The 21,800-nt window shown below is 29.3% G+C and overlaps 2 protein-coding genes across 4 annotated transcripts; one reads left to right on the top strand and one right to left on the bottom strand.

The window, feature by feature from the left end:
- The first annotated feature begins 7,815 nt into the window (after positions 1-7,815).
- Positions 7,816-15,169, top strand: LOC105765531 (pectin acetylesterase 9). 3 transcript variants are annotated; one of them, XM_052625664.1, is made up of 13 exons: positions 7,816-8,151; positions 8,257-8,339; positions 10,663-10,792; positions 12,339-12,418; positions 12,645-12,731; positions 12,846-12,970; positions 13,046-13,106; positions 13,432-13,488; positions 13,577-13,654; positions 13,773-13,878; positions 13,944-14,092; positions 14,220-14,330; positions 14,691-15,169. In XM_052625664.1, the coding sequence occupies exons 1-13, from the start codon at positions 8,019-8,021 to the stop codon at positions 14,730-14,732; spliced, it is 1,242 nt and encodes a 413-aa protein (XP_052481624.1). In that variant the 5' UTR covers positions 7,816-8,018; the 3' UTR covers positions 14,733-15,169. The 3 variants fall into 3 exon arrangements, with proteins under 3 accessions (XP_052481624.1, XP_012440150.1, XP_052481625.1); XM_012584696.2 differs by having other exon boundaries at positions 7,819-8,151; positions 14,789-15,169; XM_052625665.1 differs by lacking the exons at positions 7,816-8,151; positions 8,257-8,339 and adding an exon at positions 10,296-10,588.
- Positions 15,170-15,406: 237 nt separating this feature from the next.
- On the bottom strand, positions 15,407-20,496 carry LOC105765533 (cytokinin hydroxylase). Its single transcript, XM_012584698.2, has 4 exons — positions 20,154-20,496; positions 19,832-20,061; positions 17,221-17,835; positions 15,407-16,265 (listed from the first exon to the last, which is right to left on the bottom strand). Exons 1-4 carry the CDS (start codon positions 20,437-20,439, stop codon positions 15,837-15,839), a joined length of 1,560 nt encoding a protein of 519 aa, XP_012440152.1. The 5' UTR covers positions 20,440-20,496; the 3' UTR covers positions 15,407-15,836.
- Between the last annotated feature and the right edge of the window lie 1,304 nt (positions 20,497-21,800).

Below are 21,800 nucleotides of genomic sequence, written 5' to 3' on the forward strand. Positions count from 1 at the left end.
TCAACCACTGATTTAGGTATTAAAACACTGTATGTGGCATTTTGAGACTATACCACATCATCAGCGGAAAAAATTATATATTTTTTTTCAATTTTTATATAATGATGTGGCACAATCTCAAAGTAATACATATTCAAACATTTACATATTTTAAGTTTAACGATTAAAATAAATTTAATTGTCAAATTAAAATATCAAAGTGGATAAAAAATTATAAGTTCCAAAATGAATTTAATTAGTAAATTGAGAGTAAAAAATTATATTACCAATTTTATTAACACTATACTGTCCATAACCCGGCCCATAATCTAGGAGAAAGGTTCGTACGTCAAATTTAGAATGTTCACATGAGTTATAGGGTACGGACACCTTTAAAATCTACCGACACAGGACCAATGCGTAGAAGCAGCTTAAAAGCCCAAAAATATAGCCTACTTCAATTTTCTAAAACTTGGGGAGTGGAGACCAAATCAATTTTCATACTCAAAAAATTAATCCATATACATTAGATTAAAGAGAAAATCGGTCATTTCAATTAAAAATTTTATCTATTAGTACTGATAAATTTTGATGTGGATGATAAAGTAACCAGATAATGGCATGTGGCATGCCATGTGCATTTTATGTTGACATATGAGATCTAATTTTTAACAACAGAAATAGATTAATTTTTTAACAAAATGACTAGTTTACTATTTGATCTAATGTATCGGTACTAATTTGTCTATTTTTAGTAGAAAAATAAAATGCAATCGACATCTAATACAATAACCTCCGTAATACTTTTATCCTAAATAGTAAATTGTCACCTTTTATGTGTAATCAATACTATAAGTTAACCATCTATAAAACCAGTTAATAAAATATTTAAATATTATTTTTATATTCAATGGTTTAATACGCTGTTAGCATATTTTATTAGACTTATTGGGCTTGTAATAGTACAAGTTTTGTTACAATGTATCGGCAAAGGAAGATTAAAAAAGTTCACATAAAGTCCACAATAGCTTAGAGGAACAATTTATGTTGATGAATACTGTTTCACTGACTTTGAATTCAATTGTTAAATTATTAATAGATTATTATTTTAATAAAAATAAATATTAATTTAAATATGTATAATTTTTTATATAAAATCGAGAAAAATATATATGCGAGTATTTGAACTTAACATTATAAATTTCATCTCAATTTAATTATTTCAATCAAAGTAATATTTTTTGAGTTATTTTTAATATATTCATTACAAAATTATTTGGGTAAATTATAATAGTAGTCACACAACTATTAGTAAATAATTTTTGATCATTCAACTATGAAAAGTTATAAAATGGTGATCTAACTATTCGTAAATTTATTTTTTGGTCATCTAACTATGGAAAGTCACAAAATGGTCATCAAACTATTCGATTTTTTTTTTTTGTCACCAATTGCTTAACAATGGCAATTTTTAAAATTGGAATGATATCAACTTTAAGGGTTTGTTTGGTTTGATGAAAGAAGTAGAGGGACGAGAGGAAAGAGTGAAAAAGTGGAAATAAAATAAATTTTGAGTGTGCTTGGTTGGGAATGAAAGTAAGAAGAAAGAAAATAAGAGAGATGATCATATTTTCCGACATAACGCATAAATATCAATCATTCCAATTTGGAATGATGAGAGGAGAGAAAATGAGAGAGATGTTCATATTAGTTTAAAATTACGCATTTTTCAAATGTTTTATTTTATTTCGTTCCATTTTTTACCTATATCAAGCAATTGCAGATGAAAATGTAATTTTCTTTCCATTTTTCCACCACTACTACAAAGCATATCTACGGAAAGAAAAATATGTTTTCCATTCAATTTTCCATCATTCAAATTTTCTTTCCACTCTACCAAGTAAAGTCAAACTCTAAAAAATCTAACCCTCAACATTTACACGTTATGCATTTTGATCTTTTTTGTTGTTTTATTTTTCTTTACGACCTTTTTACCTAAAAAGCTAAAAATATTATCAACTATTTGATTGAAAATATACAAAAAAATGAAAACATCCAAAATTTAAGATAATAATTTTCATTCTTTTAAAATTAACCCAAAAGCAAAACGTCAAAAAATATAAAAATACAAAATGTGTAAATGTCGAGTGTTAATTTTTAGACTCAAGACTAAATAGACATAATTTATAAATTTCGAATGTTAAAGTTGCTATTATGTCAATTTTAAAAGTTGTCACAATTAGCCAATTGGCAACAAAACTGAACAGTTGAATAATCATTTTGTAATTTTTTCTTATTGGGTGACTAAAAAAAATTACTAATATTTTAAGTGATAATTTCATAATTGAATGACAAAAAAAACTAATAATTGAATTACTAATTTATAATTTACACTAATTATTTTCACGTACATTAATCTAGTTATAATGAATTCAGTTAGGAGCTACGAAATGTGCAAAATGTGGTCCAGTTGACAACGAAACCTTTACTTCACAAGCTAGCTCCTGTGCCGGGCTTGGTTTCAACAAAGTAGTCACTATCTCTACTCTTAGTGGGCTGAATGTTATGCCTTCAATTTCACGTTCTTATTGTTTGACACTTGAACAAGAAAAGTTCAATGATGAACAAAAACAAGCCAGTTGAGGAAATGATTGAATTTTTGGCACCCCTCAAGCTAAGGTTTTGTCGATTTTGGTTAAAAAGATGTCCTTGGCATGCTTGAAGATTATGACTAATTTTATTGTTTATAAAGAGTATTTTTTTTGGATTCGTGGTTGTTTTCTTTTAACTGTATCATTTTTAAAGTTCAAATCATTATTTTATTAAAAATGCAAATATATTTTATTGTTACACTTAACATTTATTAATTATCAATAAATTAATATTTGAAACACTATAAATTTTTCTAGCTATATAGACATTTTATTTTAAACAAACTCTTTTTTTTTACAGCACCAAATATTGAATTTTCAAAATTTTGAGTTGCAAGCCTAATAAGGGAGTTAATTTGGAAAAATATTGTATTTTAAATTTTTAGGATAAATTACACTGCAAGGTACTCTAAAATAACGTTATTCATATTTAGGTCATTCTAATTTTTACGTCAATTTAGTCACTCTAATTAAGACTATTGCCTAAATTGGTTATTGCCATTTAAAATTCCGTTAATCCATTAATGGATTACTAATGTCGAACATTAGTTAATTAAATGACGACACGTGATACATTTATTCTTTTTTACTTTTGACTAAAACTTAAGGATCTCTTTGTAATTATTCCAAAATATTTTTTCTTCCTCTCCTCTCCGTATCTCATCTACCAAAACCTACCATTTTTATCTATACATTAAAGTAAGAGATAAAATGTAAAAACAACTTGTGAATTAAAAATGAATTTTGGGAAATATAAAACATAACCTTTTTTCCATGAATATATGAATATTCATCAAAATATTCAGGATTCATCCTCCAATCCCACAATACTTCAGGATTCATCAAGATTTATGTACTACAAAAAAGATATACTCAATTATGTATATGATTTTGCCACAACAATAAAACTGCCCCAAACTTGGAGAGAAAACTTTTTTTCTTTTGCAGCTATGGAGGTAATGCAACAAAGGAAATCAAAATTTAAGAAATATGACAAATGGGTAATGTTTGCAAGGAATAAGAAATATAAGAAAAAAGCCAGAACACTTGAACGAGATAGACATACAAAACATAAAAATGGGGATAGTGTTAATGTGACCGTCGACTTGATTGTTTTATTTATGTCCGCAAAGATGTATATTTATCAGCACAAATAAACATAAGATATAATTTGTAACTTTAACTTTAGTCAAAAGTAAAAAAAAAAAAAAAAGTGTCACATGTCATTATTCAATTGACTAATATGCCACATCAGCCATCCGATAGTGGATTAATAGAATTTAATAGCAGTAATCAATTTAAACAATTATCTTAGTTAGAGTGACTAAATTGACAAACAAAAATTTAAAATGACCAAAATAGAAACAATGCTATTTTCAAGTGACTTGAAATGTAATTTTCCTTTTTATTGTCATTAATTTCAGTGCTCGAAATAATATCTAATAGGGGTTAGTTTCATTTAACGTCTTTAAACTATTATCCAAATTTTAAAATGGTTTATAGATTGGAAAGCATTCTAATTAGGTTATCAAAGTTTCAATATTATAATTAATCAGTGTTGAATGCAATAATAAAAAACATTGCACTCTTAGAGGGTGACATAAGTTTGAGCCTTGGAGACGATATCGTTGGAGGGACATTCATGAATCCCCAACAAGAACCGTAAAATAGATACGGAGAATATAAAAATGTGTCAATATTATTTTAGTTAAACTTTTTGTAAGTCTATCTGTCAATTTAAACATTAAATGTCAATTTTAAATCAAATAGTAAGTATGTGCGTATCTACCACATGGAGTCATGAACAATTTTAGATCTTACATTTTTAAAAACATTGTCATTAAATTTTAAGAAGTAATTTCCACTTTCTCTTTCAATGCATTTCTTAAGTAATCGATGCAGTAACCAATACGTGTTGATAATTTGATGCACGTATTATGAATATCCTCCACTTAAGAGGGTTAATGATTAGACCGAAATAATCATTCGATTGATACAATATTAATACTTTAATAACTCCATTATAATGTTTTAAAATTTTTTTTTTTGATATTTGAATAATCATTTGAAAAAATATGTTTGAATTAATCTTATAGGTGTCTACAATATACGATGCATGTGAAATTCATGCACCCAAGTGAATACAGATCAGACAATTGAAACCGATCTGTTAGCACTCTTTATTAAAAGGGAAAAGTGACCCCATCAATTCTGTCCTTTACTTGTATAAATATAAACATTTTTTTTTCCATAAAATCATCAACAAATTCATTTAGATGCTCTGAATAAATTTGATAACAACTCTTATCGATCCAAACCCTATTTTAAAATTTATTTTCCCTAATTGATGCAACAAGGTTAAACATAAAGGTTAATTCAACCATATTTCTCTAAATTGTAATTTAAATTTTAAATGTTTTAGAGAAGGAATTTATGCCCTTACAGATATTCAATGGAGAATATTGTAACATCATGGTTGCAACATTTTAGAGATAACCATTACATTAAATCTAATCTTATTTAGTGGTTCCTACTCCTCAAATTTATTAATTTTAAGAAAATCACATTTCATCCACTCAATAAACTAATCAACCCTCAAAAAAGGTTATATGTACCTTCAATCGGATTAGAATTAGACTTTATAAAATAATAATCATGAAATAAAGTCCTATTCAAAGTCATTCCCCTTTCCCATCTATAAATTTCCCATTTTGGAAAGGATAGGGCAAGCAAGGAAAAGGTAAGAAGATCTATACTTTTCTGTGACTACTAAATTAAACGGTTTTTCACATCTCATACAATCACCTTTAGACAAGCGATTTTTCACACTTTATATGGTGTGAACCACTTTCAGAAAACAACTCTTTTCACCCCATATCGTGATAGATCTTGAACAAAAAATTATGACTCAACAAACTTAGAACGTTTTGAGAGCATAGACTAACAAGGATAACTACAAACAAGGAGATTAATGCTATCTGTATTTATTTTTCTTTTATTAAAATTTTAAACATACACAAATTAATATATTTTTAATATTATAAAATATATTACAAACTTTCAGAACTCGAGTCCGACTCATATTTCAAATGAGTATAATTTTTCTATCTAAGTCAATTTTTTAGGTTTAAATCAAAGTTAAAACACTAAACAAGTCTAAGTTAATATCTACCTAACATAAATTAGATACCGAAAAACTTAATGGTTACTTGGAAAGAGGAGGAAAGAGGATTAGTTAAATGTCAACTAATTTGAAATTTCAAGGCACAGCTGCATACCTAATTTTTATGGAATTTGAAATCATGATTGACCCTTTAGGATTTCAATACAAAGATCAACCACCTAGCCGATATTAGTGGCCAACCATCTAACCAATTAACTAACCAATAGCTTTAAACTTAAGACTTCCCATTTTCAAAGAGGAACCCCCAACCCAAGTGCCAAAACAGACTAACAATTATCAGAATGTAGGTCAGGCAAGTAGGTCCCCGTCAACAAACCAGGAAAGAAAAAACAAACTACTCGTGTGTTCGATCACTTTTTTTCTTTTATCACTAATAAATTTTTTTTAGATTTAAAAAAAATAGTAATGGAATTAATTACGATAAATGTGAAAATATATAATACTTTTTCTAGGTAAAATAAAGAATCTATTCTATTTTATTTATGTTAGCAAACCATATGATTATATTTAATATTTAATTTTAAATAAATCATCAAACTGATTTACAATTTTTACAATTTAAATTTAGACTTAATTTTCTAGTATTCATTTTTCAACATTTATTTTAGCATTTACTTTGGTCAATTTTAGTATATATTTTTAAAATTTACAATTTCAGTATTAGCCCAAACGGTAACAATTAAATATGTTAAGTCAAATTCTACTATTAGTCCCAAATTATGTGTGTGTTATGGATTTAGTTTGTATTCCCATATTTGATTATTTTTAATTTCTATACTTTTAAAACTTGAAATTTCAATAGTAACTCAAACGATAGTTGTTAAACCCATTAACTAAAATGATTTGGTTTCTTTGTGAGCATTACGTGGAAATAATAAACTAACATGATATTACATGTGTGATGATATTTATGCCACATAAAATTTTGAAAATAACAATTTTAACATCATTGTTTGATCAAGACTAAAATTTTTAGATTTAAAAGGTATAGAGAGGTAGAGACTAAAATTGACAAAATTAGAATACATGAACATAACCCGCAACTTAATTACGTATAGTATAGTTAACAAAAATATTTTTAATTATAAATATATGAAAAACAAAAGTACCATCATAACAATATTAATTTTAATTAGAGAATGAGTGTTTTTATAAATTGAAAACTAAGTTAGTGACCCAATTAAAGGTGATATCAACTCAATAATTTGCTTAAGTATTAGATTAGATTAGATTAGATTAGATATCAAATCATATTTCGTTTGCTAATGTTAAAAGTAGTTAATATTTATTGAATTTATTTGTGTGAAGTTAAAACATGCTATAAGTCTCTATACTCCTCTTAAGTTTAGAATTTGGAATTTAGTCTCTATATTTTATTTTCATAATTTAATCTTTGTACTTTTCAAAATCTAAAATTTAAGTTTAATTGTTAACATTGTTAAAATTTTTCGTTAAAATTTGTTGGTTTAGCATATTGAAATTAAAAAGAATACTCACTTGAGTAGCCATGTAATTAAAAAATTAATGTAATAATAAACCTGGATTTAACAAAATAAATTTATCGGTGTTATCGTTAAACTTAAGTTTTGAAATTTAAAAAGTAATGAGATTAAATTCTAAAAACAAAATATAAAATTAAATTCCAAAATTGAGAAGAGTACAAATACTTATGATATATTTTAAGGTTTGTGTAATTATATAACTTTTATCATTTATTTAATTTTCTTTAATTAAATATATCTTTCAAAAATATTTTAAAATATTATATAATTTATGGTTAATATTTGATGTTTGTACCCTATCCCTCCCAATAATATTAGAATAGTATTCTCTAATTCAATGTTGTTTGTTTGTTTGTTTTATTTTCCTTGAGATGGAGACATGGTGTGTTCAGTGTTCTCACATTTTTATCTGATATTGACTCCAAATAATCCATGGCACATTTAAATTTTTTTTAATAATTTAATGCTAATTTTGTCAATTTTCACCTTCCAGTACGTTTATGGCCTCTGTCTCTCGTTACTTATTTAAGCTATCAACTGTCCATTCCCGCAGCTTTAGTAACAGATCTGTTTTCTTCGTGGGTCCGTTATCACTAAGAAAGCCCGAGGACAAGATTCTTCAAACTATTCCCCTTTTTTTCTTCATTATTATTAATTCAATGAGAAGAACAAGTGGAATATAATTTCAAAACGAACGTGAAGATGATGAAGATCCGAATAGAAATTACGCTGTGTTTAGTCCTATTTCTAGTCCTCGCGCCATTTTGCATTTGCTCCGGCGAGCGGCTCCTTGTTGGCATGACTCTTGTTCGAAACGCCACCGCTCACGGCGCCGGTGATTAGCTTCTTTTTTTTTTTTTTGGTTTTTTTCACTTCTTCATCCATTATAAGCTTTTAATGATTTGTCAGTGAACTGTTTTGGTTTGTGAATTTTTGACAGTCTGTTTGGATGGAAGTTTGCCGGCGTATCATCTTCACAGAGGATTCGGCGCCGGATCAAACAACTGGATTTTACAGTTTGAGGTAATTAAATAATTAATAACTGAGTTCATCCTTTGCTGTGGTATGCTTTACTATTTTTTCGTCAAAATATAAGATGATAAAAGCTAAATCGCCATCGCCATCGCCATCGCCATCGCATACGTATATGCTATTTAAATTCTTTAATGGCAAAATTGTGTAAAGACAGCGTTGAACCAAAAATGTTTCTGGTGTGAGAATTGGCGTGAATATGAGATTAGATTTAAGATTAGATGCTTTGGAAAATTGCAAATACCACCTTTGTTTGATACTGTTGCTCAACCCTAGGGTCTCGTGCATTTTACTTTTGTGTTTTTCTCTTTATCTTTTAGCGTTGGACCACAAGCGAGAACGGCTGAGTGGCAGCCGACTATTAGGTTGAATTTGTCAGATAAAGTTAAAATCATTCCATTGGAGACTAGCAAAAAGGTGTAAAAATAGAAAATAAATAATTCAGGCTACAAATCGAGTGAATTAACGCTACTGCTTGATACTAATTGGTTCTCTTATTCTCGTCTTTGCGCTTTCAATCTAAATAAGATATGTATGTAATGCTGTCTGATTGAAAAAAAAATGATTGTCACATTGCAGCCATTAATGAATAAATTGCTATTATTTTTTGGTGTTATTGCTTAGATTTTACAAATAAATTCTAAAATTATGCATAAATTTTAATTTAACATGTAATTGTATATATAAATTTTAATTTAGTATATTTATACACGTAAAATTTTAATTATGGTTCAATAATTATATTAATAATTTATAAAATTAGATCAAATTAAAATTTCATTATAAAATTATACAAAATAAAATTTATATATATAATTACGCATTAAATCATAATTGTTATGTAGTTTTAGAATTTATTCTTTTATTATTTCACTAGAAAACCTTGTGTAAGTGAACGAATTAGATTTATTAGATGAATAACTCGACTGTGTTACAGTGTTAGTCCAACAAATCCTGTAGTTTAATTGGTCATAGATTGTGCTCCACTAAAAGCTTAAAAATCTGAATTGGGCTAGTTAGACACGGTCCATATCTTGTCATCCTAGGACGTGTTGGGCGGGCCTAACCCGTCAAATTAATTTTGTTACAAATACCTCTAACCTGGTAAAAGTTACAGAAGATAAAAGAAGAAAGAAATGTTGATTCTAATTTAGAAGTTCCATTTTTAGTAATGATTATTTAGCTTAATAATAAATATATAGGTAAACTCTATTAGTAGTGATCCTATTATGAAAAGTTACAATATGTCACCCAAATATTAGTAAATTATTTTTAATCACCAAACTATGAAAAGTTACAAAATGTTTATTCAATTATTTAATTTTATCTTTTTGGTCAACCAACTATTTTAAATTTTTGGGAATTTACATTTTACGCTAGCCAGTTGATGACAAAAAATAAAATTCAATAATTGGATAACAAAAAAAATACTAATAGTTAAATAACCATTTTGCAATTGGTGACTAAAAAAACATAGTCAAGTGATCCCTACTGTAGTTTACTCAAATATAAAAGGTTTCCATTTTCTTGAAAAAAGTTTGCATTTGATACATTTTAGTAGTCATATAATATTTTCTCTATCCCATCAATTTAAAATATATTATTGAATGGTTGAAAGTTTTTACATAAATAAATAGTTAGAAAATTTAAATTTATGTCAAATTTGATGTGCATAGAATATGAAATATGACGATTGGTTTGTTAAAATATTAATTTTACAAAAATATATAGAAGACTTAAAACTACTTTAGTTTTTCACCGATATAAGTGGATCCCTCCCTAAATTTATATTCTAATTAGTACATATTTTTTTGTCATATGATGTAATATTATACATTATCAATATATTATAGGGTTAATATTTGATACAACGACAGTGTACAATTTATAATTCCACAAGCAGCTTTAAAAAATTACCACGCATTTCAGCATTTTAATATATTTTATCATACCCTACGTGATACTTGTCAACCTTTTGGCCTTATTTTTAGAGTCTAAAAATTCTAGTGATAGTGTACCAAATATTTTACTATATTATATTTAAACAGTTTCTTGTAAGAAAAGTTATGTTTGAAAAAAGCTGTACTATTAATGAACAAAAAAGAGCTGTTCTATTTATGGTCCCATAAAACAAATTAAAGTTGCAAAGAAAAGAAGAATAAAGAAGGCCCAAGCGTGGAGCCTAAGGAAAGACAAGAATCACGAGATTATCGGGATGACCACCTGGTCAGTTCCGGTAGGTCAGTAGGGTCCGATTATTAATTACTCTGAATTTTTAAATTTTATTCCATGCATACTATCATCTGTTTATCAGGGTGGTGGGTGGTGTAATGACATATCATCGTGCCTGGAGAGAGCCAAAACTCGCCGCGGATCAACTCGCTACATGAGCAAGTTAGAAGTCTTCTCTGGCATCTTAAGCAGCAACGCCTCCCTCAATCCAGGTTCACTTTACTATCTTATTTCTCAATTGCCATATTTGTTACGTTTGGGTATATATACTGCATGTGATGCGATACGTAATTCATAAAAGATTTGGAAATTTTAAGAGAGAGTAAATAGAGTTTAAACCAATCAGACTCCAAAATAGACATGAAAATGGATGGGTTCGGATTATAACCACAGGTATACCAGTGGAAATTAACAAGGAAGTTATGGTTGATTAATGGGAATGTTTTAGATTTACGTAATATTGGTAGTCTGTCATACTCATATGGCTGGATGAAAGAAAAACAAACAAAAAGGAAACGTGCATTGTAGTTGTTTTCTATTGGTATTCGACGCGACAATATCCATGCATTATTTCTTTTACATTATTTTGATGTTATCCATTACTTCAGTCCAAAAAGAAAAAAATATCCAATACTCTTATATATATTTAGCGTTTATTCATAAATAAAAATATATTAAAATTATTAACTTTGAAATGATGAAAGGAGTCGGATCCTATTTTCCTTGACCAATCATTATAAGACTGTCGTTGAACCGGAGATCTAGTATGGTATAATGGTACTACTTTTGTTTGGAAAAGGGTAATCAATTTCCCGGTAATCATGCAGACATGCCCATGTTATGGTTTCGATTAATAAATAGTTTGCGGCAAAGTAGCAGTTGGCCATGTTATCCTGGCTGGCACCACTGGCTTCTCTGGCGGGCTTTCTTATGGTGCATTGTAAATTACATTTATAACCTTGCATGTTGACCCCATTTGAGGAATGTTTTCTTCGTCTTAATTCCTAAAATTTGACCAACCATCAAATCGGTGGGAAGAAAGAAGGATTGTTTAGGTTTTGGTCCTTTTGGGTTCTTTGTATTCTCTTCATTTTGACATACGCATCATATATGTTCATAGAATGTTTCTCCTACTGGCAACCATTAGAGATAATTGTGAAAAATGGGTAGTGGCAGCTGTTCCTTACTTGAAGTTGAACCATTTTTCCTTTACAAAGATATCCTTTGTATTGGTAAAAGTATTATGAAAACCTTTATACTAAAAATTGGATTGCATATTCCACCACCTACTTAAAAATAACAAATTAACACCTACTTAAAAATAATAAATTAATCTCGTATATCAGAATGAAGTACATATGGTGGGCTATTTGTCACTGTTTGGTTATTTGGTTAGGCTCCCCAGTCTTTAATAATACAAATGGAAAGATTGTTTTTACTAAAAAAAACTAATTTGCTTTTTGATTTAATGTGCAATGATTAATTTACTTATTTTTTAGTAGAAAAAACAAAATACAATCTAACTCTTAATGCAAAAGCCTTTATGATACTTTTACCCCTTTATATCCGTTTAGTAGAACCACATTTATACCTAGCTTTTATGCATTTAGGGGAGAATACAAAAAACTTCACTTACCTTCCTTGTTTACGATTCACTGAATAAGAAATGTAGATTGAACAAGCAAGTGTTATAATGACATTTCTTTTCTTTATGATTGCTTTGGAATAATCATTAAATTGATCACTCGTTAAAATCAGATTTTTACAACTGGAACCGTGTGAAGCTGAGATATTGTGATGGAGCCTCATTTTCAGGAGATAGCAAGTTTGATAACGGGGTAATTTATCATTTTAGCTATGTGTCTTTAGTGTAACTTTTCTTTTTTAAAAATCATATTAATCTAAAACTCACAGTGTCATTTAAGTGCACGAATCATGAAGTCATGGTAGGATTTGTAGAAACTATGGCATTAAAAGTTGACTTATAAGATGTATATGCTGGGAAAGACCTTTTAATTGGCTCTTTACTGATTCTTTCCCTATATATGCTTCTGAAATGAACAGACGTCATTGCTTTATTTCAGAGGGCAAAGAATTTGGGAAGCAATTATCCATGATCTTCTACCTAAAGGGTTGTCAAGAGCACGCAAGGTAAGTTCAGATTACTACAAATGTTCATACAATATGACCTGCAGTGTTCAATTGTAATATTTTTTAAGTGAACTTCAGCAATACTTGACTTCTTTTGCTTTTTCTCTGCTCTAGGCCTTGCTTTCAGGTTGCTCTGCTGGGGGTCTAGCAACCTTTTTGCACTGTGACAACTTCACAAAGATGTTACCAAGCAATGCCAGTGTGAAATGTTTAAGCGATGCTGGATTTTTTCTGGATGAGTAAGTTTCATTTTTCTCTGCAACGGACAATCTTCTATTTCCAGATGTTTACATATTTTGATTTTCAATTTGCAGACGAGACATAAGTTTGAATTATTCTATGAGGTCCTTCTATCATGATCTAGTTGCCTTACAGGTACTTAATTTAATCATTGGTTTAAATTGTGATTGTTGTATGTGTTTTGCTGGACATTGATACACAAGATAACTAATGACTATTTCTCGGAATTTATAGTATTCTTATATTAATGCTGCAAATGTATTCCAAGAAAAGGGCAACATGCAAGTTGCCATTTTATAGCGTATGAATAGGTCCATATTCTCTGCATGTGTTACATTATTTTTAGACTTTTCCTGATACATGAAAACTAGCGCGTGTGAATTAACACAGAATGTGCCTAGTTAAACTCTGTTTTGAACCTGTACCATTATTGTTCACATCAATAAACTGTACATGACAGGGGATAGAACAAAATCTAAATCCAAATTGCACGAGGTCGATCAGCAATCCAAAGCTGGTATGATCTCCGTCACCCTCTAATGCATACAAGAACGACTAACTTTTTTGCTTGCAGCTCAAGGTATGTAACTTCTTTTTTTCTGCAGTGTTTCTTTCCCCAGTACGCATTGAACTATATCTCAACACCTTATTTCATCTTGAATTCAGCTTATGATGTATTCCAGGTAAAATTTTCATTGCTCTAGCATGTTTTATAAACCCACTACTATTCAATCTCGAGTCAATGTTCTAACATAGTGTGATATGACCATAACTTTAACCATCGTGTTCTTTCCCCCTCAGTTCCATCATAGTTTGGTTCCACCATCTGCTGATTTGCACGGACACTGGAATCGTTGCAAGCTTGACCCAGCTGCATGCAGTGCATACCAGATCAGTGTATTGCAAGGTTGGTTTATGATGCTGATAAAATCAAACACACACACATATATTAAAATTTAAAGCTTGTGCTAGGTTTGAGGCGTGATATGCTTGTGGCTCTTTACCCATTCTACAAAAATTCAAGAAGAGATGGGATGTTTTTAAATTCATGCTTTGCTCATTGCCAAAGTGAGTCACAGGACACATGGTTTGCTGTTGATTCTCCAAGAATACACAATAAGGTAGGTTCACTAATTAAGACAATCTTTATTATACAATAAGGTTAACATGTTTTATTTCCAGAAGCAATTGATTATACATGATATTTGATACTTTTAAAAACTTTATAATACATTTTTTCTTTGACAGACCATTGCTGAAGCAGTTGGAGATTGGTACTTTAGCAGAAAAATAACCAAAGAGATTGATTGTCCATATCCATGCGATAAAACTTGCCACAACCTTATACCTTCACCTCAGGTAATGTCTCCGTACAACCTAGGTAAAACTGCTATTAATATCCCTGTATTAGGAGTTAGATTGCATTTTACACATTTTACTCGAAAAATGGACAAAGTGGGCCCCGCATGTTAAATCAAAGAGTAAATTGATTATTCTGTTAAAAATTTCATGTATTTCTATGGTTAAAAACGGGTCTTTGTACATCAGCATGAGTTATACGTGGCATGCATGTATCACTATTTGTCCATTTTTAATAATAGAAATGGATGAATTTTTTAATGAAAAGGACCAATTTACTCTTTAATGTAACGTACAACGACTAATTTTGCTCATTTTTTTTATTAGAGGGAGCAAAATGTAATCTAATTTCTATTACAGGGTCTCAATGCTACTTTTACCTACAACCTACAATCTTCCTGACAGGGCTGCTATTTGGTAAAAATAACACTGTTGTCGCCATTGAAATGCATCTGCAGGTTTCACTGAGATAGATTATTCTTTTTCTTCCAAGAACAAATTCTTCAGTATACATCATATCTGTTGAACCTGGTCGTTCGCACGCCGTAGCTTTAATGGTGATTAAACGAAGTCCAGGTATTTTAATGTTTTAATTCTTTTTTAAAAAGTGATTGTTGCCCCAAAATCACATATCATTTAATTACAATTCATTCAAAACAATGAATGAAACCAATTGATTTCCATTCATTGTTTAAAAAAACAAACTTTTATAATAGCAGGATAGCAGCAAAACTGTGTCGAAGTTACGGTTTTTCCTATTTTTTTTAAATTGGTCGTAATTGTAATTGAAATTGAAAATTACTTTCTATACATAAAAATAGGCAACAATATTCATTACTTTTATTATTTTCTTTGCATTATATTGTAGTAGAATATGATCCTTGTATTAACACCTTATTTTTCATGATCAATTCAATTAGATTATTAGTTCTGCAGGTGTAATAATCGTGGTAAAGATCTATTTTAATTCATTATATTCTGAAATAGTGAATTTAAATTTATTCTCATTTTATTTTCTCAAATGCAAAATTTAAACATTATTAGTTATAAATATATTAATAGGTACCCATACCCTAATTAAAAATGATACCACCCTTAAAACTCTACATTTCGATTAATATTTTTGTTATTTATGATTTCTCAGTGAAAACAAATTATAAAAGTGTAAAAAAAAATCAAAAGAAGAAATAATATAAGTATCATCAACCAAAGAAATGTCTTAGTTAAGGAGGTAAATAGTTATGTCTCATAAGATCTTGATCTTCAATAATATCAATAATGAATAATTCATCTGGCCAAAAATAATAATAATTTAGAGAAATCGAATTTTACATTTTTTAATTTCAACATGGATAATACAGATTTGAACACCTTAATGCTGGTGCAAAGAAACAAATATAAAGAAAGAATACAATGAATTTGAATGTAACATTTTTAATATCTATAACCAAGGTTTTAAGGTTGAAGTTCACCTTTTTAATCTAAAAAATGATGGAAAAGAATTGCTTAGAGGGGTTTAACTAGGAGGGGCAGTCCATATCTAGGCCTTAAAGAAAGCAAAATGGAAGGTGAATGGCGATAATTTGATGAGAGGGAGAAGGAAAACCTAGTGAGCATAAGTGTTACTATAACTTTATATTCCATCGTTGTCAAATTCTTTCCAACACACATCCTACCTCCGAATCCGAATGGCAAAAATCCCATCTTGTGTTTACACCCACCATATAAAGGATCATCTTTAAACCTTTCTGGCTTAAACTCGTTAACATCATCGCCCCATAATGTTGGATCGTGGTGCATTGCTACGACGTCGATCCAGATGTTGGTTCCATTAGGGATAACAAGATCATCCACCTTTATATCTTCTCTTGCTTGTCTTTGTGCATTTGGTGCTGGCGAGTATAGTCTTAGCACTTCTTTCATCACCCATCCCATCTACAAGTCATAGCCACTTAGTATTATTCACCCAAAACTAAATTCTCAAAAAAGAAAAAGAAGGCAGAGAAAAATTCCAAAATTAAATAAATAAATAACTCCATGTGGAATTCGTTGGTACTTTAGAGTTTAGAACCAATTCAAAACTAGTGGGGAGCTACCACTTGCCACAGTTGAAGTGTCAAAGGAAGTAATTTGACTTGTTTCTACATATGAAATGACATGACTCCCAAATGGTTGAACTTTGACCTTTGACATATGGGATATATATACATATATATTTTAACTTTCGCTTATAAAAATTCTCATATTATGACTTGGGAAACACATGTACACTTGAAAATTAATGAAGAAATTGATTGGAAATGAAGGAGAATGGAAAAAGAATTATAATAGAAGTCACTTGGATCAAGTTTAAAAGAGTTTAATAACAAGGGCGAAATTAGAAAAAAATTTAGGGGGCCAAAATTAAATTTTAATTTTTAATAATTTATATTTTTATAATTTTTAAAGGATTAAATTAAATTTTTATTACTTTTAGGAGGGCTGGGGCTCCTGCTAACCCCCAAGATCCACCACTATTTAATAAGGTCACTTAAATAGATTTTTGAAATTGAATTTTATTGATGAAAAATAGTAGTATTAATATTTGCAATATCACTTCCTCAAAATTGGGTTACCATAGTAGAAAAAAATATATGTATGAATAGAAGTTATGAATGCACACAATATGTAAAGTTAAAGGTTTAAAACTTATGATGTGTGAAAATTTATTGATTTTATATAAAAACACGAAAAAAGGCAAATAGTCTTATGTTATATTTGTAATTTTGTAAATGTAAAGAATTTTCAATAATTTTTGATTGACTTGATGCTAAGATGACTTGTGACATCAACTCAGTTAGGCTTAATATAAGTATATATCTAAATATATAGATATAGTAAAGACATTTACCTTCTTTAAGTCAGCAAGCTTAGTGAAATCGATCTCTCCATCTCCAATCACTTGTTTAATTTCATCCCTCAATTGGTTTTGCCAATCGGGATACGTGGCCAAAAGCAACAATGTCCAAGTGAGTGCCAATGCAGTGGTTTCATGGCCGCCGAAGAAGAAAGTCTTGCACTCGTCGACAAGCTCCCTCGCTGTCAAGCTCTTCCCCGACCGTCCGTCAACGAGGCCACCTTCCATCAACAAACCCAACAAATCCTTCTGAGGGGACGTCCCAATATCCAAACTCTTTTTACGAGCATCGATTATAGATAAAAGCAATTGGTCAATTTCTTTTCCGAGTCTCTTGGCTTCTAGGTTTTTCTTAGGGCACATCCATTTGCTAAATGGAACGCCAACATAACGGTTGGAGTTGAAAAGTGTGATTTGCATGGCTCTTAGTTTTTCAAACACTTTGTTCCCATTTTGGTAACTCAACCCGAAGCTGGTCCTCGCGATGATCTCCCCTGCGGTCGTTGTGATTTCCCTTTCGACGTCGATTTCGGGATAACCAGAGCTTATTAGAGTAGCCCATTGGTCTAACATCTTCGTTGTCGGTTCCACCATCAAGCTTGCCATAGCCTACACTATCAAAGCAAAATGTATTTCATCAGGGTTTTTATCAAATATATTTTTAATGACTAATGTATCCTTTAATGTCCGTTTTAAAAAAAAATAAAATTTTAAGTTCGTGGCTACCCTTACAATAATATTTTCTTCAAAAATCAAACTTAAATTCTTTATAAGAATGTAATGTAATGTGATTTACTCAATACCCTAACAAAAATGAATAGTCAAATTTCAATTTGTTAATGCACTCTATGCTTTGTTTGGTTATTGAAGTATTGAGGAAGGAGTTTATTCAACAAGTATGTGTTGGAATAGTTAGCAATGGTCAAAATTTTCAATTTGGCTTGTAATGGTAATTTTTTTTTACTTATTTTTTATTCTTTCATTAATTAAAATATTTAAAATAATTGAGATCAAAGTTTAAAAATTGACTCCATAAATAATTAGTATTACATTTTGCCTAGACAAAAGGAATAATTAATAAAATTTAAACTTGAAAATAAAACCTTGATCTTTAAAGTGAGTAAAAGGAATAAGAGATGTTGAAAAGATAATACCCTAAATATATAAATCTATACACGGATGTAATGTCATCTTAACGAATACAACTTTTAATTTATATACAATAATGACTAATTCTCTTCCACTATCAATATCGCAGTCTATAAATATAGTTTTAAGATCAAAAATATCTTTTGCAGCTATTTTCTATCCGTTGCAATGCATCTTTACTTTAATCGTGCCATGTTTTAAATATAATGATTTGTTTAGTGTTAATATTATCAACTAACTAAATGTACCAAAAAATTAGAGTATTTTTTATTAATTTCATTATAAGTTTTGATCATATTTGTTTTTTAATATAATATCTAGAATTATTTATAGTCCCTTTAACCTATAAACAGGAGGATAATACGCTTTATCGCACTCAAATCTACATTCTCCTACATTGAAGATAATACTCATACCAATCGAGTTAAGATCCAATCGACCTAGAAATTCTTTTTAAAAAATTTATACTTTGTAATCACCTCATGTAATGATAACTCAAAACTTTTGGATTTCTTAAATATATATATACAACTAATTTTATTTATAAATAAATAAATGGCTTCATATATATATATATATATATATAGGACCAGGTCCAATGTTAGGTATAAATGCATGTTTTCGTGCTTTTGAACAAAAAAGAAAAATGCTTGTTTTCCTGCAAACTTTTACTTTATTTTTGTGTATTAATTGTTCCGTTAACTTTACATGAATATATGATTATGGTTGTTTGAATCTCATAGGATACGATGGGTTGGATTAAAATTAGTTGAAAATTTTATTTGAGAAGAAATATCAAATGAGTTAGATTGAATTGATGAATTAAATAATAAATTAAACCGTTTTTATTTTAATTTTAAATGTTTTACTGTTATAAATTTTAATTAATTATTTAATCCAACTGCATCAAAACCATTCAAATTAATAAATTGAAGAACTAACATGTTGTGTTGAATGACCCGTTTGGTTTTGAAAACAAATGTTTTCTACTTTACAAGTTAGACTTTTACGCTTTCAGAGACGCTGTGTACACAATGGAGCCTAAGTTGTTTTCGGATAAATTAACATTTAGTCTTTTAAATTTGATAATTTTTTAATTTAGTCCCTAAACATTTTTCTCTATTAATCTTAAAATTTGACGACATTTCTTAATTTAATCCTTAAATTTGGATTCCATTCAAGAATAATGGCATAACACTGAGATTATGGAATTTAAATTTTTATATAAATTTAAAAAATTAAAAATTATTAAAGAACTTTTAGGTGATAGCAAACATAATCTTAAAATGTCATCTTAACAAAATCCATGAAAAAAATCACTAACAAATTCCCAGGCTAATATGGACAAAAAAAAAATGAAGGGCCAAAGCCTTAGGGATTAAATATTACTTTAAGCATTTGTTCTTTTAATTTGTAAAGAGATAAAAAGGAGAGAAAATACGAAGGATAATAATACCTTTAAGTTACAAGGAGAAAATGCAGGCGTAATAACATGGCGATGGCGAACCCACTCATCTCCCTCAACCATCACCAACCCACTTCCAAACATAGGCTCCCTATCATGTTTAAACACTTTGGGTTTCCCCCAACTCTTTCCCAACACCCCCGCCGACATGTTCTTTAAAAACTCCGGTTCCGCAACGTACAAAAACGGCTCCGTCCCCAGCCAGTATATGAACAATTTCCCTGCAACACAAAAACACAAGCTCAAACAAGCCGTAAAATCATAAGCCATATACTGTTTAGGACCAAATTTAGAAAAAAAAAAAAAAACTTACCATATGATTTCTGCCAACGAGCAAAATAAGGAAACACAGTGGAGTGTATATCGTGGGAAACAACATTAAGTGAAGAAGAAACGTTTATATTCATACTGTTTTTCATCTCTGTGATGTTTCCCATTGGAAAACTAGGGATTGGACCTGTAAATCCATTTTTTTTAATCTTTTTGTAAGCTCTAATGGGTAGAACCCAGCATGAGAATATCAATGTGGAGAAGAAATGAAGAGAAAAACTTATGGTGGCTATGGTGAAAAAAATTTGAAATAACAGGAAAACCCCCATTTTTTGTAGCTCTCTCGGGATCTATATAAGCAAGGTGTATAATTCTTAGTGTATATATGTGTGTATGTATATGTATGAGCTAAATTTGTATGGAGATTGATGAAATTTTAAGAGGGTATTTATAGGACTAGAAAGGAAGACTTGGGGGGAATTCAAGAATGTCGGAAATTTGACTCCACACCCATTTTCAAGTCTTAAAAATCTCATGTTGGACCTTTTGGAAAAAAGAAGGAAAAAAAAGAAAAAAAGCTGCTTGCATGAATTGTATTCATCACTATCTTTTCAAATATATTGGCCATCTCTGTCCGGAATTTTACGATTTGATTTGAATATGAATGGGATAAATCAACAATTTAGGCTCTAAATTTAGTAATTTTTCAATTTGGTCCTTTGATTTTTTTAGTTCGTTTTTGTTTCATAATATGATAATTTTTCTTAATTTGATCCATAAACTTCAATTATGTTAAGGTATGATAACGTGTTACTTTGAGAATGTACAAGATCATCACTTGAATTTTTTATAAAATTAAAATTAAAATTAAAAATTGTAGATTATTTATATTTTATATTTTATATTTTATAAAATTAAAATAAATTAGTTTATGAATGGAATAAAGCAATACTTTAGTCTCTAAATTTGGTCCTTGAACTTTTTTTAGTTTGCTTTAAGTCTCGGCATTTAGTAATTTTTCTCAATTTGGTCCATAAACTTGGATTATGTTAAGGTATTGTAATACCCAATTTTAGCCCGGACTCACATATGGAAACATAATCTTCGAGGATATGCAATCTTAGATATGATATGTAATCTTATAAGATGTGATTTTGTAATCTTAGAGATTTAATTTGTAGATACCCTTTAATCTTCACCGTTGATGTAATTGATCTGTACCGTTGGATTTGGGGAGGCTCAACTATAAATAGAGGCCTCTCCCTTCATTGTAAAAAAAAAAAAAGGAAAAAGGAGGAGGAATAAAAAAAGAGAACAATTGGCAGTTTTTTAAAGGTGGCTTACTATTTTTTTTCTTTCGATTATTTTTTACTTATTTACGATTTTAAAAAAGGGAGAAGGTGATACCACTGCGAAATTTATTTATTTATTTTATTTAGCCCCTCCGCCTTTTAATGTTTTTGTAATTAAGTTTTTTATTTTATTTTTTTAATTTACCCTTTTATTTATTTTTATTTCAATTTGGTCTAATTTGAACGGCATCGTTTAGAGGAGAAGGGACAATTTCCTTTCCAGCCCCTCTGCATTCTTTGCGCGTTCAATATGGTCCTTGAGACTTCAATTATTTGCGAATTTGCCCTAATTTTTTTATCACATTTTAAAATTAGTCATTTTTTAGAATTAATTAATT

Source organism: Gossypium raimondii, chromosome 12 (genome assembly GCF_025698545.1).
Source record: "Gossypium raimondii isolate GPD5lz chromosome 12, ASM2569854v1, whole genome shotgun sequence".
In the NCBI taxonomy this organism is placed as follows: Eukaryota; Viridiplantae; Streptophyta; class Magnoliopsida; order Malvales; family Malvaceae; genus Gossypium; species Gossypium raimondii.